Raw genomic sequence first — 22,125 nt, forward strand, 5'->3', positions numbered from 1 at the left:
GGTGAATTGAGAAAATATGTTAGGAAATAATGATATTTTGTGTGTGTGAAATGTTGAGTATTGGAATTGTAATTGAAAATTTTGAATTTTATTAATAAAAAATGTTTTTTATTAAATTCTACAAAAATTGGTGAAAATTTAAATGTTAGAAATTAAATTTGATCAAAGGAAATAACAATTTGGGCCAACCTATCCTCCACCAATGAGAATGCTTTCTTCGTTTCTTTCCCATCACGCAATGGATTTAACGAGAAAGGTTTAACGACCTCTCTAACGCGCGTTAGGAGACGGTGTTCCAACGAGTTTAACGACCGTGGTTAACACCCCCACTCTCTTGGGTCTAAGAATTTATTTGAAGACCGAAGATGGTGTATGTAACATAAGAATTTTTTTTGTAATTAACCAATGTATTATTTGGATTGAATGGGGGTTCGGTTCACTTTTAAAAAACCGTGTATTCCGGTTCAGTTTGCCAAATATTTTTACTGACCTGAACCTGGAAATCAAACTACAGGTGCTTGGGCTCTGCGGACATGAGACGCCTTTCTGCTCTTGCTTCTAGGGTTGAGCAAATCCCAAATCAAATTACACTGAAGTCACAAAATCAATCAAAGATTCAATCCAATTCTTCATCCCACCACCAAAACCCTCCAGTCATCACCACTAATTTCACCGCAAGAGGTAAGTTTTCTTCAGTTAACTCCCAATCGAAAACCCCCACTCATAAACCCATTGATCATCAGTACATTTCTCAGATTCTTTCAAGTAAAGATTGGTATTTGCTACTAAACCACGACCTAAAATCCAAAAAACTTAGCTTAAACCCTCGGATTATAGTGAGCGTTCTACAGAATCAGGAAAACCCATTAAATAATTTGATTTTTTATTTGTGGGTCTCGAATATCAACCCGTTGTTCGCGAAGAACCAATCGATTCGAGGCGTTTTAGCAAATACCCTTAACAGAAAAGGACCGGTTTTGTTATCGAAGGAGCTTATTAGTCTTGTTAGAACTTCCGGGTGTTCTATTACAGAGGATTCCCTTTGTATTTTGATAAGCAGTTGGGGAAGATTAGGTTTAGCAAAGTATTGCTCTCAGGTTTTCGATCAAATTTCATATTTAGGCCTTACTCCTACTACGCGATTGTATAATGCAGTAATCGATGCATTGGTAAAGTCCAATGCACTTGACTTGGCATATTTAAAATTCCATCAAATGAAAGCTGACAGATGCGACCCTGATAGGTTTACTTATAACTTCCTCATCCATGGAGTCTGCAAAATCGGAGTTGTAGATGAAGCCTCAAGATTATTGAAACAAATGCAAGAAATCGGGTATTCACCAAATGTATTTACTTATACAATACTTATTGACGGGTATTGTAATGCAAAAAGAATCAAAGAAGCCTTTAAGATCTTGGAGACAATGAAAGAGTATAAAGTGAGACCTAATGAAGCTACATTTAGATCATTAGTCAATGGACTTTTTCGTAATTTTCATCCACTCGAGGCCTTTAAACCATTATCTGATTTCATAGACCATGAACAAGTGTTACCCATAGCAGCCTGTGAATCTTGTTTGCATTGTCTTTCAACCACATCTATGTGTAAAGAAACTGCTATTTTCTTGAAGAAAGTTATCAAGAGAGGTTATGTTCCTGATACTATGACTTTCAACATCACTATCACTTCTTTACTTAAAGGATATGATCTCATGGAAACATGTGACATTGTTGATGATTTGATTCAAAAAGGCACAAATCTTGGATTCAATACTTACCTTCTTCTTATTGAATCTTTATACAAGAATGGAAGCTCAATGAAAGGCGAAAAGTACCTAAACAAGATTCTTGAAAATGGTCTTTTAACAAATGTGACATCATACAACATGTTAATCGACACATTTTGCAAAACTTGCATGATCAATAAAGCAATGAAAACATTCCTAGACATGATTCGCCTCAACATTTCTCCAAATCTTGTCACTTTCAACACTCTCATTTCATGTCATTGTAAGATTGGTGATATGCAAGAAGCAAGAGAGCTTCTTAAGATGTTAATACAACGTGGATTTAAACCGGATATTTATACTTTTAGTTCATTAATTCATGGTCTTTGTAGGACCCACCAAATTGACGATGCTTTTGATTGTTTGAAAGAAATGGTTGAGTGGGGTGTTCATCCGAATTCTATAACTTACAATATCTTGATTCGTTCTTTATGTATAATTGGTGATGTTTATAAAGCAAAGAGTTTGTTAAAGAAGATGAAAGTCAACGGGGTCAAACCGGATGTTTATTCATTCAATGCTTTGATTCAGAGTTTTTGTAGGATGACAGAAGTTGAGAAGGCGAAAAGGGTTTTACAGATGATGTTGACTTTAGGTTTGACTCCTGATAACTTTACTTATAGTGGTTTTATTAAGATGTTGTTTGATTTGGGGAGATATAAAGAAGCTAAAGAGTTGTTTGTATCAATGGAAGATTACGGATGTACCCCTGATTCTTTTACATGTAATTTGTATATTGATGGTTTAGTTCAATCTGGTAGGTTTATTGAGGCCCGAGATATGTTTCTCAAATGTAAAGAGAAGGGAATTGTTTTGAAACCAATTTCAATTTTATAAAAAAAAATCACAAGTAATTTAAAGATTTGTACCTTTGGCTTTAATGGTTGTACATCCTGGAGTTTCCTTGCAGCCTCATTGCCGGTTTCAATCTACAGTACATCAAGGTTAGTGACAGATATAAAATCAATGTTGAAGGATCTTTTGGACATTTCACGAATAGTTACAACAATACGTTTTTTTTGGAAAGTTTTCAAGAGTTACTTGGTTACCCTTTGTTACAATGAGAAAAGATTGACAACATTGATTTGGGTCTAGAAGGCTACCTTATCATGTCAATGTCAAAGGGCATTTTGGTCATTTTACGAATAGTCACAACAATACGTTTTTTTGGAAGTTTTCAAGAGTTACTTGGTTACCCTTTTTTACAATGAGAAAAGATTGACGACATTGATTTGGGTCTAGAAGGCTACCTTATCATGTCAATGTCAAAGGGTATTTTGGTCATTTCATGTATATTTCGATGTGATCACTCATCACTCAAGCATTCCAATTTTCTTTTGACAAAACGAGTATCAATTTTGATAAAATAAAAACCACAAGAGGGTGTTCAGTGTTTTGAATTCTTGTATCAAGAATAATCTGCAAATCCAAGAGACCTTAGTCAAAATTACCTTATTGCCCCTGTTCGTGGTATGCATGCTCAATGGAAAAACTGTAAATTAGGTTTGATTTTAGCCAAAGAAACGTTGAATGAAGAAAAATGTTGGTGATTCTCCTCCCAGCTACTATATCTTTTTAGTCAACCTTAACCCACCAATTTTCTTGAATTTTTTCTCATTTACCAATCAAATTTCCCCAAAAGATATTTTTTCTACACACTTTTTACCCACAAAGATGAATTTCCATTCATCAAGAATGTAATAAATGGCAGATATAATCATATAATTCTTCATTACATACACAACACATCCTTCACCAACATGAAGCAATCTCTTTTACCTCTGATGCTGCTGTTCTTACTTCTTGTCAAAATAGGTAAAACCCTTTTGCTAAATTTCAACCAAAAAAACAAAAAAAAATTGATACAAAAGTTTTCTTGATGAAAGTGATATGTTACAGGGGAATCTGAAACGGGAATTGCTGGAACTGGAATCGGGTATTTACCTGAACCAGGCGGTGGTAATGATGGTCATGGGGTGGTGAGTGGTGGTGGGGATGAACCTGAGGTGGTTATTGCGAAGGCTCTTCAATGTTTTAGTGATAAACATGTAAGGTTAATAGGTTATGTTACCTTGCTTTAACTAGTTGTACAGTTAGGTACAACTCTGATGCATGAATTTTGATTGGTAGCAGATTTATAGGAGTTGTGAAGAGTCTTGTCGGTTGACTGAGAGCGGTCAACTCAACGTGCCACCTGGATACACCGATGAATACTGCAATGGGCCGTGTTTAAAGGAGACGCATCTTGTGCTTAATTGCATTGATGATATGTTATCACATTATGTTTTTTATAATCGTGCTACTGTAAATGATGTGAAGGAAACGATAAAAGCGGGTTGTAGCTATGGCCCACATAGAGGTAATAGTTTGGTTATCGGGTGGTATACTTGTAGTAACGGTTAAGGGTTTTAGTTTTAGCAGTTAGACTTACAGTGTGGGAGTTTTAATTCAATTGTTGATTTGGCTCTTTGTTGGTACTAGGGCAAACACTTATGTCAGACGTCAGATATGTGTGTGTATATATGTGGTTCGAGTCTCGATAGTTACATATTTATAGTGTTGGAGCTTTAATTCCATTGTGGATTCGGCTCTTTGTTGGTACTAGGGCAAACGCTAATGTCAGACGTCAGATACGCAACTCGACTGCGTGTCTGACGTGAAATACGCCTGTGTGTGTCTGACATCAGATACGTCTGTGTCTCTCTGACGTCTGTGTCTCTCTGACGTCTGTGTATATATGTGGTTTGAGTCTCAATAGTTACAGACTTACAGCATGGAAGGTTTAATTCCATTATGGATTGGATTCTGTTTGTACTAGGGTAAGCATTTATGTCAAACACATAACATATCTGACGTCCGTGTATATATATGCTCGCTAACTCAGGGTTGCTAGAAGAATAATATAAATTAAAAGGAATCTTTAAACTAACACTATTTTTGGTGTAAATATGGTGTTAAGATACTCGAAGGGAACATCATTTTCAACATCAAGCTTGGTGTTATGAATAGTATAACATAAAATGTTGTACTGTTTATTAACCACTAAATTTGGTGTTAAAGTTTTGGTGTCATTTATGGTTCTTCAAGTTTGAATTTATACATGAATTTGTTAATATTTGGTTTATTTTAGTTTTAAGATTGAGTTTACATATTTGTGATAGTTGTTTCGTAAAATGAATGTTTTATAAATGTAATTTTTTTATTCAATAAACTGTTTGTTTGTATAATATTATAATTAATTGAAGTTAATTGTATACGAATTATTATTTTTGTGGTTATCTTTGTTTAATAATAAAAAAGGTACAAGACAAATTTGTCTAAAAACAAATACACAAAAGTATTTTTTTATTAATCTAGACAAGTTAAAAAACAAAGAGGATGTATTTGGAATATATCTTTTTAATATAAAAATATTTTTGCAAAGTGAGTTATTATTGCAAAATGGTGTAAAATGATGTCAAGGGTCGATATGTCTACTAAAAGTGAAATACGTTATTTGAAAAGTGAATTATTTTGTTTTTGGGTGGTTACAGGTGATTTTAATGTGGCTGAACACATTGAAGATGATGAAAGCAATGCATACAAAATTTCCTACACCAACTCTATACTGTTTGGGTTTCAATCTTTGTTTGTTGTTTTTACTCTATTATTCTGATTTCCTTTTGTTATTGTTTTTTTTTCTTTTATGTGTAAGTGAGATTTGTTTATGTTAAAATCATGTCCGATCATATGATATTTTGAAGTCACTGTATGAAAATCAAATTGATGCTCTATAGAAAAGGTTTTTGTAAAAATATTATCAAATAAAGTTTTTACTGTTACATTTAAAACTTAAAATTCATAATAAGTATATTGTAAGCACCTTTATGAATGTCTTCGGTCAGTACTAATAAAAACTGAAATTGCTGCCAACAATTTTTCAAAAGAGGACATATAATAGATATGTCATGCACAGCTGTTACGCATATTTTAAAATTATGAGCAAGATGTCCCCAATTGTTTATCTTTTTATATGTTAGATTATTTGGTTGTGATTTCTTCTCTAAATAACTCACGAAGGAAACAAAATACTTCGTCAAAATCCTCAGAGTACAAAAACTAATCTCTATAATGCTTCTCCCTGTTTGTTAAATACTTATTGTACAAATTTGATCCTTTTTCACCAATAAATCTCTATATTTTGTATATACAAACAATACTTATTGTACAAATTTGATCTTTTTTCACCGATAAATCTCTATATTTTGTATCTAAGGATGTACAAATTTTTAGGATCATAGATGTTCAAAGGGATGTACAAATCAGGATGATAGGATGATAGATGTTCAAAGGGATCTACAAATTTTCAGGATCATTATATATATATATATATATATATATATATATATATATATATATAAAAGTTGGATATGTTTTCATCTAAACAAAACATATTTTATTGCCAGGTCCAAACATATTAAGGTGAATTATATAAAAGACACTAAATTTTCATAAAAATTCGGGTTTAACACTATGTTACTTTTCTTATAATTAAAACACTAATTTTTCACAAAAGTTCAATTTTAATACTATATTTTATAATTTGTTTCCGTGTTGACTATTTGACTGGTCAACTCAGTTGCTTAACTGATGTGACATGGTAACATAACAATCCTTGATGACGTGGCACCGACATAACATGATGTTGTGATACTTTTGTGTGACATCACTTTGTGGTGTCAAACCCTAATTTAACAAGTTTTGATTATTATGTTATTGTAAGTGTAAATTGTACAAAAAACATTAATTTTTTAGAAAAATTTGATCTCGACATAGTTTTTTTTTTTCAATTAAGTTGCTATATATATATATATATATATATATATATATATATATATTGAGTGAGAGAGAGAGAGATTAAATTGCTTCCTACTTTTTACGTCCACATATACTCTACACACTAATATAATTACAAGTGTCACAATTCCATATTTTTTAACTATCTCATTAAAAGTATATTAAATATATCAAATAAAATTAAACTGAATGGTAGAATGATGACACGTGTCATAATATTACTGGATATGAATATTTATAAACATAAAAAGTAGGAGGAAAAAAGTGATGTCACCAAAAAACATCACGACATGCCATGCCAGCATGATACATCAGGAATGGCAACGGGGCGGGTTCAGGGCGGGGCATGGTTTTCCAAACCCGCCCTGATATTTTTCGGGTATTTTATCGAGGCGCTTCATTGGGTTTCGGGTTTTCTCGTCGGGTTTCAGGTATCTTATTGGGTTTATAACAATTAATAACAAAATCTTTATTCCGTTTTAGATTACCCCGATGTCTTATAAAAAATACATGTTCTAGCCTCCATTTTAAAATAAAAATATGATGCATCGTTTTAATAAAATAAACATTATATAAAAAATTATTTGATTTAAGTTTAGTATAATACGTCAAAACATAAATAATTGTTAATAACTAAAAAAAATATTTGATTTAAGTTTAATGTAATACATCAAAACATAAAAAATATCATTCACACAATAATTTTAAAAACTAAAAAGAATATCCACAATAAATATTTTATATTTGAATGCGTGCAATTAACATCAAAAGTATTCGTGTGTGTGTGTGTGTATATATATATATATATATATATATATATATATATATATATATATATATATATATAATCGGGGCAGAGCGGGTCGGGGCGAGGACAACCCACTCCCTGCCCCGAACGCGATAAAAAACCCGATAACGACCTGTTACTCGACCTGAAATGATCGGGTTTCGGGTTTCCCCGTCGGGTTCGGGCTTTTTTGACATCCCTATGACACATGGATGTATCTTGTATGGCCCAAGGTAGGTCCTAGGACTTACCTAAATTTTCAATTTCATTTACAATATATATTGTAGAAAAATTAGGAGTTAACTTAGAAAAAAATAAGAGACCTATCTTGAGTTTGGTTTTTTTAAAAATATCTTAAAAAATCATTTTAAAAGAAGAAAAAATAAGTTATTAGGATCAATTTGTTATTTTAAATTATGGAATGGATAACTAAAAATTAACCATTCTTAATTGGCACTCTCAAAATATCAATAAATAAATAAATTGTTGTAATAAAAAAAAGTCCACATGCTAAAGACTCTCACTCTCCGTTCACCGTTTTATCAATGAATTAATAATCAACTAGTTTTTCATTAAAAATGTACTGCTTTTGTCATTTATATTTCAATCGTTTTGTTAAAATTTTTAATTGGTGGTGTCTGATCGGTTTTAACAAGTTGAACTGATTCGTCTAGTTTTTTAAGGTACCCGACCTGACCACAGACAAGTGTTGTTGACTTTTTTTATTGGTCTCACTTAATTTGGGAACCATGTGATTTTTTGGTCTAGATTCGCTACTGCATGACATTATCAAAAACTGTCACGTCACCATGTCACGCCAGCTGACAATTGGATTGACCGGTCAAATAGTCAAACATTGAAACGAATTGAACTATATAATGTTAAAACCGAACTTTTATGAAAAGTAAACATTTTTTTTATAGAAAAAAATAACACGGTGGTAAAATCGATTTTTTTAATAAAATTTGGTATCTTTTGTGTAGAGTTTGTCCAAAACTCCAACGTATTATATGCCAAGGCAAACAGGAGAAGGGCCCTTACTATTAAAGGTTGTACGGCATCTTTAACTAATTGTTCTGGAATGGGCCATCATTAAATTTTCAAATTGTCATTTAATATATGTACATATTTGACATAAAAGTTAATGAAAAATGCTCTCCCATTTTTGTGGTTTGTTGGTTTTAATTATGACCGAAATTTGTGAAATGACATTACTTCAACCACTACTAAATTGTAGTCGGAACAAGTTGGTTCATCAATGATTGATACGTAAGATCATTTACGCCACCTTATCACTGCAAGTTTGCAAGTTGCAACAAAGAACAAACTATGAAACAGAAAGAAGGGTTTTTTTTTTTTTTTTTTTTTTTGAGATTTGATTGTGTTGTAATAAAAAGTTATTATTCGTTTTGAACCATAATTTCTCTGTCTTGGCAAAACTTATACCCAATGTCCAAAGTGAAGACAATTATATGTTGATGAAACTCAAACAGTGGCTTTAAAAATTCTAAAATACTAAAATATCGGTGCTTAAATTTTGGTACTGAAAATGTTTGTATAGAAAGAAGTAAAACATATTTTCCGGTTTCATTTGTTATGTATACGAGCGAATTACATACATGTTTTAGTTAGAATATGTGTGTACAAGACTGAATAATTATCAAAACGGTGATTGTTATATAAATGTTGTTTCCTAATACACATAAAAAATACAAACACTGAATACCGTTTCTGCTCTCTTTTTACGCAATGCAACTGTACGTCGCGCACAAATCAAGCTTTGCATGGAGTTGAATTTCAGATATAGTGATGTTCGATGGTCTTGAAGAACAGTTTTGACTGTTGTATATTTGAAAGCAAACATCCGATAGCTGCACGAATTGGTTTTAAGAAACTGTATCTAATACAGGCCTTAATGGCAACTTTGTTTATGTTTTCGTATCTAATTGTCTAATTAATAGATTTAAATATGAAAAATACCTCGATTCAAACTTGACATTTGGTCCCAAGAATACTCGTGTAAATACACAAACACAAACATAGATGTATACGAATATACATCATATATAGTATGTGTTTTTAAATTTGATCAAGGTTTAACATGTCAGATTTGAGGTGAGATAATAGGGTTTATGTCTGAGTTAATAGAAGAACGTGGATAAGTTAATTGGTTTTATGTCTGAGTTAATAGAAGAACGTGGATTGGTTGCATACGACAAACACATATAGGATGCACTACTTTATAAACGACATAATTGTTGCCTATTGGTTATCAATTATTGGTCAATATACATTTGATTAATTTATTATATTTTTTCTAAAACACGTAATATTTATTAAGAGTGTCTAAATTATAAAATGGAATGTCCTTTTTAGTCAATCTTTATTAATTAGCAAATGAATTCTTGTAAAGACCAATGATTTATATACTCTATAATCATTTTTTACATAATTTTTTACCTTCATACTAGTTGAGCGATTTCTTGTTGAAATGTCAATTGGAGTCCCTCCCGACCAAAAATTCCCCCACCGACACGATTGTGAAGATTAAGCATATTTTAATATTTTTCTTAGGGGAATTAGTAGAAAATTTACGTTTTTCTAAATAATTTATATGTAGAAATGCATTTAACGTAGATAGATAAAAACTCAAATTAACATTAAAAAGATATTTGGTTTCACTACAAACAATTAACGATCAAACTATCCATCTTAATTCATCAGTCGTATTTAAATAAAATTTTGTTGCTAATCCATCATCCATGGTCTATTCAAGCGATGGAAGAAACCGTTTGCATATTTGAGATCGATATTCTAACAATTGAGATTATATAACTAACATAACATTCTCTTTAATATTTAAAGCAAATTCTTTAAGCATTATATATAGAGCGATTGGAGTCTGATTGGTTCACATGATGTGTCAAGTAAAGTAAGTACGCATACATCCTATATAAGACTGTAGGCCATGCAAGGTCTGTCAAGAAAATTTCACCAAATTCTAAGAGAATATCTTGTGCATTTACACATATTATTGACCATTTTATTATATGCAATTAGACCCCACTCGTCAAGGACCACATATTCTAGAATTTCTCTAATTTTGGTTATTGATGCTATTTCGGGTAATTGAAATATACACGGCTACCAAACAAAATTAATAGCTCATACACTTGTTACGAGGTGCAGAGTGTATACACGTATGAACTAATTTGATCAGTACTTACATGAGGACTAACGAGGAGTGGGATGAAGGGGACGTGTCTCTTTGCTACGCAAACGACGGATTTTCAAACAACATTAGAGAAAAAAAATGAGACAAGAGATTGCTACCGAACAAAGTGAGTTCACCATCAACAACGATAGGACGAACAAAAAGCGGATCCTTATCTTTATTATAATTTTTTATTTTTAAATAAAAATATATAATGATAAAAAAATGAGCCTTGCACAACTGCTAACTTTGCCCCCCCATGTTTACAATCTACTATAAAAGATCAAGGCCACAAGGACATAATGCATGGCGAGTACACTTTCAAACCCTATGCCGAACACATGTTGTCGGGATATGCTATACTGACGACCAAAGCTTCGTCACAAGTTTCGTCAGGAATGATTTTTTTTTTAAATAAAGTTTTATTAATAGATTTTACTGAAGACATGTTGTCGGGATAGCCAAATCTATACCGACGATATGCTAACGGGATAGGTTGGCTCTATGGCGACGACATATCGTCTCCAAAGGGTTGTAGCTGTTTTCAATCAAAGAGCTATATCGACGATATGTCATCGGGATCGGTCAAAACCGTTATTACAATTAAGACCTATATATAGGCAAATTAATGAATACCTTTAAGGGTATATAAGCTTATGTATCTAAACTAACCATGCTATGTCGTTTTTTTTATCATATATACGATGTACACTACAAGGAAAAAGGCTATTACCGGCGACAAAAGTCATCGGTAAAAGTCCCAAAAGTCGCCTGTAATACTAATAGCGGCAACGCGTCGCCGGTACTGAGTCGCCGATACTGCTTTGTCGCTATTGATCACTATGTCACCGCTAATGAGAAATGTCGCCGCTATTGACCCTGTCGCCGCTAATGAGTAGTGTCGCCGTTAATAAACATGTCGCCGGTAATGACCATTGTCGCCGATAATAATAGTTTTCATTTTTTTTTAATTAATGATTTTGGTTAGCGGCGACGTTATTACCGGCGACTCTAGAGAGTGTCGCCGCTAAATGTTCATGTCGTCGGTAATAGCGTCGCCGCTAAAAAGTGATTTTCTTGTAGTGGTAATCGTCGAAATTTCTTAAAATTCAACTCCTAACTTGGTTTACTTCCAAAAATTTTATAAATTTTACAATTATCTTGCTCTTATATAAATTTTATTTTCAACTATAATATGTATAATTTGGTAGGTGATCGACAAAAATATGTGATATAAGATGAAAATATTAAAACTAAATCAAGTTAGGGTTGAAGTTTAAAAACATTATAATAAATATATGATACAAAACAATGTGTTTTGATATTTAAGCTTATATACTTCTAAAGGTATATTCATTTTTCCTTTTATATATATATATATATATATATATATATATATATATATATATATATATATATATATATATATATATATATATATATATATATATATATCCCTATACTAATAAAAGAATAGTTATTTTGCCATGTGTCACCATGTTAGGCATTGTAATAAATATCATGACACTTGTCAATCTATTGACACTTGTAATTAATATCATGACACTTATCAATCTATTAATTCTCTATTTCAAATTTCAAATTTCAAAATTTAAATCACATTTTAATCACATTAAATTAATAATATTAGAATAAAAATAAAATAAAAATTATACAAATTATAATAAAATAAAATTTATACAAATTATAAGAAGATATATTTTATGTATTTAATTGAATCAACAATTATAATTTTATATATAACTAAAAAATATCTTTTAATTAATAAGTTATTTAAAATTATTAATTAATAGTTTTGAGTTTTTACTTAGAAATTTAATTAATTTTCTAACCCTGGTTCCCACGAGTTATAAACTAGTATATATATATATATATATATATATATATATATATATATATATATATATATATATATATATATATATATGGTTAGGTTATATTGTTTCCAGTAACTATTGTGTGTCAGAATGCACAGATCTGGACCATCGGATGAATAGAATCAACAATCATGATCTGAGGGTCTATGATATTACAATAGGGTAGCATGTATCATATAATCACACAATTTTTATCAAAAGGGTATTTTGGACAATTAACTACATTTATAAAAGGAAATTTTCGGATTTTTAGGGATGATTAATTCTCCTAATTTAAAAAAATCTGAATTTTTTAATTAATTCAATTTCAATTTTTACCGATTTTATTCTATCAGAATATTTTTTTTGTTAGAATGATACTCTTTCAGAATTGTATTCTAATGAATATTACTGAAGAAAAACAAAATTCATGAATAAGATGTTCAAATAACAAACATTCTAATATATTCTTATACATTCGAACTTAAATACAAATTCATACATATTCTTACAGACTAAAAGTCTTATACATTTTAATATAGTTATAAAAATTCTAAAAGAATACAAACAAAAATGAATAACATTCTTAAAAAAAAAATAACAACATTCCGCTAGAATACTATCGTGTGCCATGTTTTCTTCTTGAATTCTTGAATTCTGAAACAATATTGCTGTTTTTGGATGTTGAATCTTGAAATTCTGAAAGAATATTGTTGTTTTTCTTCATTCTTTGAGAATGAAGTATCATATATCTTTTTTTTCATAAGTTTCCTCATCATTCCTGCATCATCCTAACAACTACACCTTAAGCATACAAATAATTAATTGCAATTCTTTCAGAATACAACAAAAATATTCTTACAGAATAAACTATTCTTCCAGAATAAAATATAACCATTTTACTTGGAACAAGGGGAAAAAAGTTAATAGAAAACTCAAGTAAGGATTGAAAGAAAAAGAAAAATCAGTGAATAAATCAAATGGAAAATCCATGTGAATAATCGTAAATCATTAGCATTCAGATGAAGAATTGCAAGCAATCAATAAGTAGAAAAATCGAAAATCAAATATTACAGTGAATAATGGAAGAATTGAGTAGCCGCGATGAAGTTTTAACTTATATTCTTATAGAATTTATAACATATTTTTTTTTCAAAATAAAAACACCTAAATAACATAACTACACATATTAACGTCAATTCTAAAAGAATATTTCAATTTTGTTTCTTGCTTAAACTTAAATTCCATAAGAATTCTAACATAATTATAATAACTCGTTAATCACAATAATCAACAAATTTTATAAATCACAACGAAGAGTTTTTTAAAACAAAATCAAATGGGATATATTATAAGTTTTAATGAAAATAAAGCCAACCAAAATGCCACTATTTTACGTATGAACATTGATCGTCCATTTATCCAACCAACATAAAATTTCGACTAAAAATACAAAAGTTTTAAATACTTATACAGTAAATAGCAAAACATTACCTACACCTGCTTTATTAGCTTTACTATGCCGTAGAAATCAATAAACTACAAAATCATTTACTTCGACTAATGGAAAAGAGAGAATAATAGTGGTGTAATGTCCCACCATGCGAAATCAGAAAACTAAACCACATATTGTGATTCTTTATGGTTTATATAAACTTAGGTTTAGAAAATCATTGTGATTACTCTTGATTCAACAAGATCAATTTTAATTTCATTTTAAGATATCAAGAGTCTTTAAAGCTTACTATGTGCGAAAATTATGGGGATAAAAGTTGAAGAATACAAATTGAAAAGGAGGCGATTACCTGTAGTAATATCTCTTTCGATGTTTCTTTTTCTTTCAATCTGTTGCCTGCAATGGTGGATTCTGGTAGGAAAAAACTTGGTAACATCAACATTCTTAAAAGAATTTTGATTGTAAAATAAGAAATTAGGTTTAAAAATTAGAAATTGAGTTCAAGAACATACCAGGACTAGGATGTTGGTGTACGACGGAAGCTATAAACCTATTTCAGTGATGGAATACGAAGCCGACGATGGAGAGGGAGGAAGAAGGTGATGGTCGGCTGGCAGAGGAGCGGCAGTGAAGTTGCCTGTTGAGGTGAGGGTACAGATTTTTGAAACCGATCGTTTGAAGATAAAGATGGGAGAAGAATAGGGTTTAGGAAATTAAAGAATTACCATAATTAAATATGCATAGATTACTATAATACCCTTAAATTATTTATTTAATGATTTATTATTTCCTCAATTCCTATTGGTGCATTCAATCACACAATAGTTGTCAAAAACATTTGAACCTATATATATATATATATATATATATATATATATATATATATATATATATATATATATATATATATATATATATATATATATATATATATATAACAAAATACGAAAATAAATGCATATTCAATATTGATGTTCAATGTTCTAACCAATTATGTGTACTACTCTACCCTCGAAGATTAATGACCATCCTCTTTTCTCTCACTTACAACTATAAAGTTAGGTTTCTATGCAACCAATATCTTTGTAATGCCATACTTTTTTCTCTATCTATCTCTACTTTACTTTATACCGGGCATGCGATTGTATTTTCCATTGGCATCGTTTGAAATGGGAAGAGCACCTTGTTGCGAAAAGGTTGGGCTCAAGAGGGGGAGATGGACGGCCGAAGAAGATGACACCTTAATTAAATACATTAAAGCTAATGGAGAAGGTAATTGGAAATCTTTACCAAAAAATGCAGGTACCATTTACACGACAGAGTTATAGTTATCAAATAAATTGTATTACATAAACAATTTGAATCTTTACACGACTAGCTAATTAATGTTGTTGACTTATTGATTTCCCCGAAGGGTTGTTGAGGTGCGGAAAAAGTTGTAGGCTGAGATGGATAAATTACTTGAGAGGAGACTTGAAAAGAGGTAATATGACTCTCGAAGAGGATGAACTGATTGTCAAGTTACATAAATCTTTTGGGAACAGGTGTGTTGAATTCTTCCGTCATGTAGCATGCATGTGTTTTATAAATAAAGTTCTGTCATGTTATTATATATATAATGTCATAATTCAGATGTAAATTAACATATTTGTCTTGCAACAAGATTCTTTCCAAAAGACTTCATTAATAAATACATAATTGGGTACATATTCTTTTCGAAATGTTGAAAACTCGATGCAAGTATATGTACAATTGATTAATTCTTGAATTTGTTGGTAGGTGGTCTATGATAGCTAGTCATTTACCAGGGCGAACAGATAACGAGATCAAGAACTATTGGAATTCTCGTCTAAGTCGTCAAATCTACCGCTTCTTCACTGGGAAAACCGGTGAGACACAATCATCAACCGATGTAGCCATATTAGTCAATCAAAAGACACAAAGAGTTGGTCGTGTAAGCCGTAATGTCGCTAAAAAGTATAACAATGATAAGGGTTTCAAAAATTATAAGTCATCCGCTCTTCCTGCAACCAAATTATCATCCCCACCAATAGCAGTGAATAATCAAGTCGATCCAAACATAGGGGATTGTTCATCTTTTGTCCCGAAAAATGTAGAAGAAAGTCAAGTTTATGACATTAATATTGGTGTTAGCGATGAGTTTGGATTTAGCGGGTTAAGGTCACTAGATGACGAGTCTATTGACATCGGATATTTTTTAGAAAGTGAGGCTATGGATTCAAGTGGGGTTTTGAGCATCCGTGATGAGGATCAGATAGAACAAATGTTGGCAGAAACTTATGCTGGAAACTTCACGTACAGTGAAAGGAACGTTGATGAGAGAGAATATGACTTGTCGTTCAGTTCTTCGAAAACAATAAGTTCTGGTTTTAATGATATTGAGTGGGATATGGAGTTCGGTTTTACTGGGTTTGATCCTTGTGACGAAGGAGATGACGTGTTGGTTTGGCTATGGGAAGATGGCAATCCTTAAACACAACAAAAGCTTTCTCTGTAGCAATTTTAAAAGGAATGGAAGAATGAACATTTTGATCAAGATCGATAAGTGGTTGACGAAGAACTACACCGTTGATGTAGCCAAACAAAGGGATCTATCTTTTAATACTTTTAATATTTCATGATGTTTACACTACTATTATTATTATTATTATTATTATTATTATTATTATTATTATTATTATCTGCAGTATTGGGTTTTAGTTAGGAGTGTTGAGAAAAACAATTGAATAAACCAATGGAACCAAATAAGGTTTTGGTTTATTTGGTTGAGCTTAATCGGTTAATGGTTTGTTACTCGGTTTAACTGATTAAACTAAACTTTATTTGGTATGATACGGTTTATCAGAAATAACGTAATGATGTTTGATAATTTTGTTTTATTTTAGTTTTAGCATCCAAATATATAATATATTTGAAATGTGTAAAATTAAAATTATTTGAATTGTACATTGACACATGATCCACTTGTAGGCCTTGGAATGAATTTATTGTGGCGATAATATTTTCCTTAGGTAATTGTGAAGTAACTAGCTAGTTGTAGACATTCACATTTGAGTCCAATGACATTCACAATTAGCCATGAGGGCATGTTTATATATGTTAATATATACAATTATACTTGAAAGCCATCCTTATATGACATATATATACTTATATACCATGTTGAAGTAAGTTAGTACAAGTCAACATAAGTCAAAAAGGTTAAGTTAAAACCATATATATTATACCTCATGTGAGTTTTCGGTTTTAGGAATCTTGGAAAACATTAGTTTTCGGTTTTGGATGCTCGACTAAGGCTGAAATCTCCTTCTTGAATGAAGCAATGACCGAAATCAACATCTTAGTGTGTAAGCAAAGAGATTTTGGTCATGTTAGGACCGAAATCCCTTGTGTTTACTACCTAGGCCGAAAACCCTTATGGAATTAGTTTAGTTTTGGCCGAAAACTCCCTTAAAGATCTAGATATTTTACCTTGATTAAGTTCTCAAAGTGATATGTTACACATTCCAACATAAACATCCCATCATATGTTATCCATATTTATATGTTCAACCGAAATCAACCTTCACAATTCCAATTCTCCACTCCTAAGTTTCATACATTTGCTCTCAAAACCCATATACAAACCTTCATATCATCAAGCAGTTCCCAGAAAACCTTTAAATCTTCAAACATTCATAAGAACATCTTCAACCATTTCCCAGGAAACCAAATACTTTCAAGTTTGATTTATAGAAACCTTTGTACGTAATTCTTACATAACTCAATATTCTATAACATATTTACTATTATTTCAACTAATTATACACATATTATTATGTGTTAAATACTACTAGGATTACGATTTTACACATGTGTTCTAACCCGAAGATCATCACAACCACGTCATACCTAACCAAGAACACTATAACATCCGGACTTTCAGGTATATTGTTTATTTATTTATTTTGAGGACTATTGAGCAACTCGACGAGTTGGTGCTACAACTCGTGGAGTAGAGTCGCATTGCGTCACGTGGGATTAATGATCTACTCAACGAGTCAGAGAGTCAACTCACCAAGCAGACGCTGGGCAGTGAAACCCTAAATCCCTAGGTTTGGGGCCTATATAAGGCACTTATAGCCTCATTTGCGGCTCATCAACTGCTTAACCTTTCTGTGTGAGACCCTAATCGAGTGTAGTGAGCTAAGGGAGTCTCCAAGCTAACCTTGAAGGATTTTAGTGTATCTTTGAGGGGGAAGAGAAGTTTGTTCAGCAAGGAACAAGAAGGAGTTGTTGGGGTTCAGGCCATTTCGTCCAGAGCTTCAAGAGAGGAAGGTAAAAATCTTGAATCTTTCCCCATTATTTGATTAGATCTTATGAGCTGAGAAATTAGGGTTTTCATCACATTTTGTTTTGAGGCTTAGAGCATACTCAGTTATCAGTGGTTTAGACCTCAGATCTGGATCTTGTGAGGTCCCTAGAGCCCAAAGGTCCCAACTTTATTCATCCATATGAGGAGTATGGTGTTTAACACCTTATGAGAACATGTATTAGTGGATGAGAGCAAAACCACCATGCATGAGCGTAAAGATCGAAGCTTTACGTGACAATAGAGCTTTAGGATGGTAGATCTAGTATTTAGAGTGATAGATCTGCCTTAAAACGTCTGAATGAGAAATTAGATCGAAGAGACTCGCCGAGTCCATGAGGTGATTCGACGAGTCGGTTAGGGTTTGTCCCGATGGGCTGGACCATGCGATAGCTCGGCGAGTTAGGAGTTAACTCAACGAGCTAGACCTTCGTGAGACTTGTGAGGAACGAGTGGACTCGACGAGTCACCTGAGTGCATTCGGAGAGTCAGGTCAAACCTGGACTGTTGACTCGAGTTTGACTTCTATTGACTTTAGGGTTTGGTCAACATAAGTAATGGAGACCATGGAGGGTAAAATGGTCTTTTACCCATTCCAAGAGTTAGAGAGAATGAGAGATCAACCTTTGGTGTATTTTAGTATGAGTAGAGTATAGATTAGAGACAATTATCCAATGTGTTAGGCGCAGGCTAGATCGAGATTCCCGAGTACGAGAGTTTTACTTGCTAGCTTACGAGGTGAGTCTTCTCATTATACTTACCATGAGTGGTATTTTTGTGTGACTGAGCTGTTTATTGTGCTTACCTATGTATCTTAATATTCTGCATTATATCTTTGTGATTTATGTTGAGTATTATTTTTATGAGCTTATCGAGTTGGGGCCAGAGGGTCCCACTGAGACACATTGACCAGAGGGTCTTATTGAGATATAGCCTAGAGTGGCTATTGAGTTGTGTGTGGTATTTTGGGGAACTCAGTAAGCTTTGTGCTTACCGTGTTATGTGTTATGTGTTATGTGTTTCAGGGGCTTCTCAGGATCACGGGAAGGCGCCAGCTTGATTGTACACACATCAGAGATTGAGAGGATCCTAGAGTTTCATATACAATTTTTGGATTTGAGTTTTGATGATTTGACATTGTGACATTTTGTGGTTTTATTATTGGAATAAATGTGTTTTAAAATTGAAAATTTTGGTTTGAAAATTTACGTTGTTACAAACACACACCCGATGTGAGTTCATACCCCTACGTTTTCACGATTTTTCGTTGTTTTAGGGGGAATACAAGTAAAACACAAGAAATCTTGTGTTTAAAAATATAAATCGCTTATTATGTTTTCTTACTGTTTATATACATTTTTACATGAAAATATTAAATATGCGAAACAACGTTACTATCAAATTTACAAACATTTATAAAACATGTTAAAACGCAATGGTTTTCATTTCAGCAGAATATACAGTATAAATTATAATAGGTATAGTTTATGGTTCACTTTACAATAATTATACACTTAGAAATTTCTATGGAAAAGTTACAATTTCATTTACTAAAGGGTATTACATTTCATTTACTAAAAGGGTTTTCAGTTCATTTGTCGTAAACTCGTTGAAGCAATTTGTGAGACGTCTTCAAGTACTTATCTAAGTGCCAGCGAAAGTCCTGAATTATAACTAGAGTCTCTTGTAGGGAGAGCGAGATATTTGTGTATAGATCTATACGGGATTGACAATCACGCACCTCAACTGCTAGCTACAGTTAGGCTGGTGTAACACCATAAATTTTCAAACAATTTTTTCATTTTATAATTCTCATAATCACATTTCAAAAAAAAAACCCAAAGTGTCAAATTATCAAAAACACATATCCATAATTGTTTGAATAAAAATCCAGGATCCTCAAAAACATAACTCCATCCCATGTGTACAATCAAGTCGACGCCTTCCTGCAATCCTGAGAAGTACCTGAAACACATATCACATAACATGGTAAGCACGAAGCTTAGTGAGTTCCCCAAAATACCACACATAACACATTATCCTCTTATGGCTATATCTCAAATAAGACCCTCTGATCGATGTGTCTCAGTGGAACCCTCCGGTCCCACAACTCGGGTGGACCCTCCGGTCCTAAGTCAGTAAAGCTCAACATAATACACAACATAAATCACAAAGGCATAATGCAGTATATCACAATACTCAATATAAGCACACAAGACCCTCCGGTCACACAAAATTACCACTCAATGTAAGTATAGTGAGAAGACTTACCTCGTAAGCAAGCAAATGAACCTCGTACACGAATGACTGGTCTAGCCTCCGCCTAACACATATGATAATTATCTCTAATTAACACTTAAATAAAAAATCTAAATAAACCAAGCTATTTTATCTCTCCAATCTCTTGGAATTTGTAAAAGACCATTTTACCCCTCCATAGTCTCCATAATCTGTGTCTTAACCAAACCCTAAATTCAATCGAAGTCAACACTCGAGTCAAGAGGCCATGTTGACCCGACTCATCGAGTGCATCTATGTGACTCGTCGAGTCACCTTGTTCCTTCAGAAATGTCTCGAAAATCCAACTTAACTCGTCAAGTTGTCTTATCAACTCGCCGAGTTACTCATGTTCAGACTCGTCGAGGAAAACCCTAGCCAACTCGTCGGGTTGGCTCATCAACTCGGCGAATCCCTTAAGTCTATTTTCTTATTCAGGCGTTTTAAGGCAGAACTACAACCCCAAACTCTAGATCTAGCCTCCCAAGGCTGAGATACCACGTAAAGCTGCAAGCTTTACGTCCATGCATGGCACTTAGGGCTTGAAATGCCAAAACAAGTTCCATTTAGAGTCCTAAGTATAAAAGCTCTCCTCTAGCTTGATAAAGCTTGGACCTTTGGGCTTAAGGGACCTCACATGGTCCAGATCTGAAGTCTTATTCTCTTGGCAAGCTCATAATACTCAGAGTCTCAAGGAAAGATGGAAAAATCCCTTAAAACTTCCTAAACACGAGATCTAATCAAAATAATGAGCAAGGTGGTAACTTTTACCTTCAAACAAAAGCTAAGGATGGATAAACATTGGATACAATAGTCCCTCCTCATTCCAAGACTTGGTACTCTTTTCTTCTCTTCCAAAAGTGCACTAGAATGCTCAAAGTTAGCTCTTCTTTCTCTCTTAGATCAATCTAAACGATTAGGGTTTTACACAGGGGAGTAGGGTGACATGGGAGGCGGAAATGAGCGCTTAAGGTCCTTTAAATAGGACACAACCCCAAAAAATTAGGGTTTCCTCTCGCAATTCCAACTCGTCGAGTTGGTCCTTCCAACTCGCCGAGTCGATCGTAAAAGCCACACGGCCAAAACCCTTCTCTACTCGACGAGTTGGGGCCCCCAAATCGTCGAGTTGCTCAATAAAAATCATGAAAATTATAAAAATATTATACATGGGAGTCGGGATATTACAATTCTCCCCCACTAGAATCAGACTTCGCCCTCGAAGTCATGCTCCGGAAACAACTCTGGGTACTGCTCCCGTATCTCAAACTCCAGCTCCCAAGTCCACTCCAATCCTCTGCGGTGCTCCCGCTACACCTAAACTAGTCACACCTCCTTGTTCCTCAGGGTCTTAACTTTTTTATCCAAAATCGCTATCGGTCTCTCAATATAGTTCAGACTTGCATCAACCTGAATGTCCTCTAACAGTACCACTGCCGTCTCATCAGCTACACACTTCCTCAGCTGAGACACGTGGAAGGTGTTATGAATCTGGCTCAACTCTAAAAGTAGCTCCAACCGG

General features: G+C 32.9%; 3 protein-coding genes across 4 annotated transcripts; all 3 read left to right on the forward strand.

The window, feature by feature from the left end:
- The first annotated feature begins 460 nt into the window (after window positions 1–460).
- Window positions 461–2,647, forward strand: PPR40 (pentatricopeptide (PPR) domain protein 40). The gene has a single exon (XM_079005744.1). It carries the CDS (start codon window positions 534–536, stop codon window positions 2,622–2,624), a length of 2,091 nt encoding a protein of 696 aa, XP_078861870.1. The 5' UTR covers window positions 461–533; the 3' UTR covers window positions 2,625–2,647.
- Window positions 2,648–2,799: 152 nt separating this feature from the next.
- On the forward strand, window positions 2,800–5,534 carry LOC145057834 (uncharacterized). The gene is made up of 4 exons (XM_079005745.1): window positions 2,800–3,602; window positions 3,687–3,835; window positions 3,921–4,146; window positions 5,321–5,534. Exons 1-4 carry the CDS (start codon window positions 3,548–3,550, stop codon window positions 5,440–5,442), a joined length of 552 nt encoding a protein of 183 aa, XP_078861871.1. The 5' UTR covers window positions 2,800–3,547; the 3' UTR covers window positions 5,443–5,534.
- Window positions 5,535–14,940: 9,406 nt separating this feature from the next.
- LOC145058387 (uncharacterized) lies at window positions 14,941–16,664 on the forward strand. Of its 2 annotated transcripts, none has more exons than XM_079006303.1 (3): window positions 14,941–15,259; window positions 15,372–15,501; window positions 15,737–16,664. In XM_079006303.1, exons 1-3 carry the CDS (start codon window positions 15,046–15,048, stop codon window positions 16,449–16,451), a joined length of 1,059 nt encoding a protein of 352 aa, XP_078862429.1. In that variant the 5' UTR covers window positions 14,941–15,045; the 3' UTR covers window positions 16,452–16,664. The 2 variants fall into 2 exon arrangements, with proteins under 2 accessions (XP_078862429.1, XP_078862430.1); XM_079006304.1 differs by having other exon boundaries at window positions 14,941–15,229.
- The last annotated feature ends 5,461 nt before the right edge of the window (window positions 16,665–22,125 follow it).

Source organism: Lactuca serriola, chromosome 6 (genome assembly GCF_051521515.1).
Source record: "Lactuca serriola cultivar US96UC23 chromosome 6, Lser_US96UC23_V15, whole genome shotgun sequence".
NCBI lineage: Eukaryota > Viridiplantae > Streptophyta > Magnoliopsida > Asterales > Asteraceae > Lactuca > Lactuca serriola.

Excerpts from the sequence above, each read along its gene's own strand:
- PPR40 (XM_079005744.1), top strand. The coding sequence starts at position 534 with ATGAGACGCCTTTCTGCTCTTGCTTCTAGGGTTGAGCAAATCCCAAAT.
- LOC145057834 (XM_079005745.1), top strand. The coding sequence starts at position 3,548 with ATGAAGCAATCTCTTTTACCTCTGATGCTGCTGTTCTTACTTCTTGTC. Across the intron at positions 3,836-3,920 it reads AATGTTTTAGTGATAAACAT|ATTTATAGGAGTTGTGAAGA; the intron begins GTAAGGTTAATA and ends GATTGGTAGCAG. Across the intron at positions 4,147-5,320 it reads TAGCTATGGCCCACATAGAG|GTGATTTTAATGTGGCTGAA; the intron begins GTAATAGTTTGG and ends GGGTGGTTACAG.
- LOC145058387 (XM_079006303.1), top strand. The coding sequence starts at position 15,046 with ATGCCATACTTTTTTCTCTATCTATCTCTACTTTACTTTATACCGGGC. Across the intron at positions 15,260-15,371 it reads ATCTTTACCAAAAAATGCAG|GGTTGTTGAGGTGCGGAAAA; the intron begins GTACCATTTACA and ends ATTTCCCCGAAG. Across the intron at positions 15,502-15,736 it reads CATAAATCTTTTGGGAACAG|GTGGTCTATGATAGCTAGTC; the intron begins GTGTGTTGAATT and ends ATTTGTTGGTAG.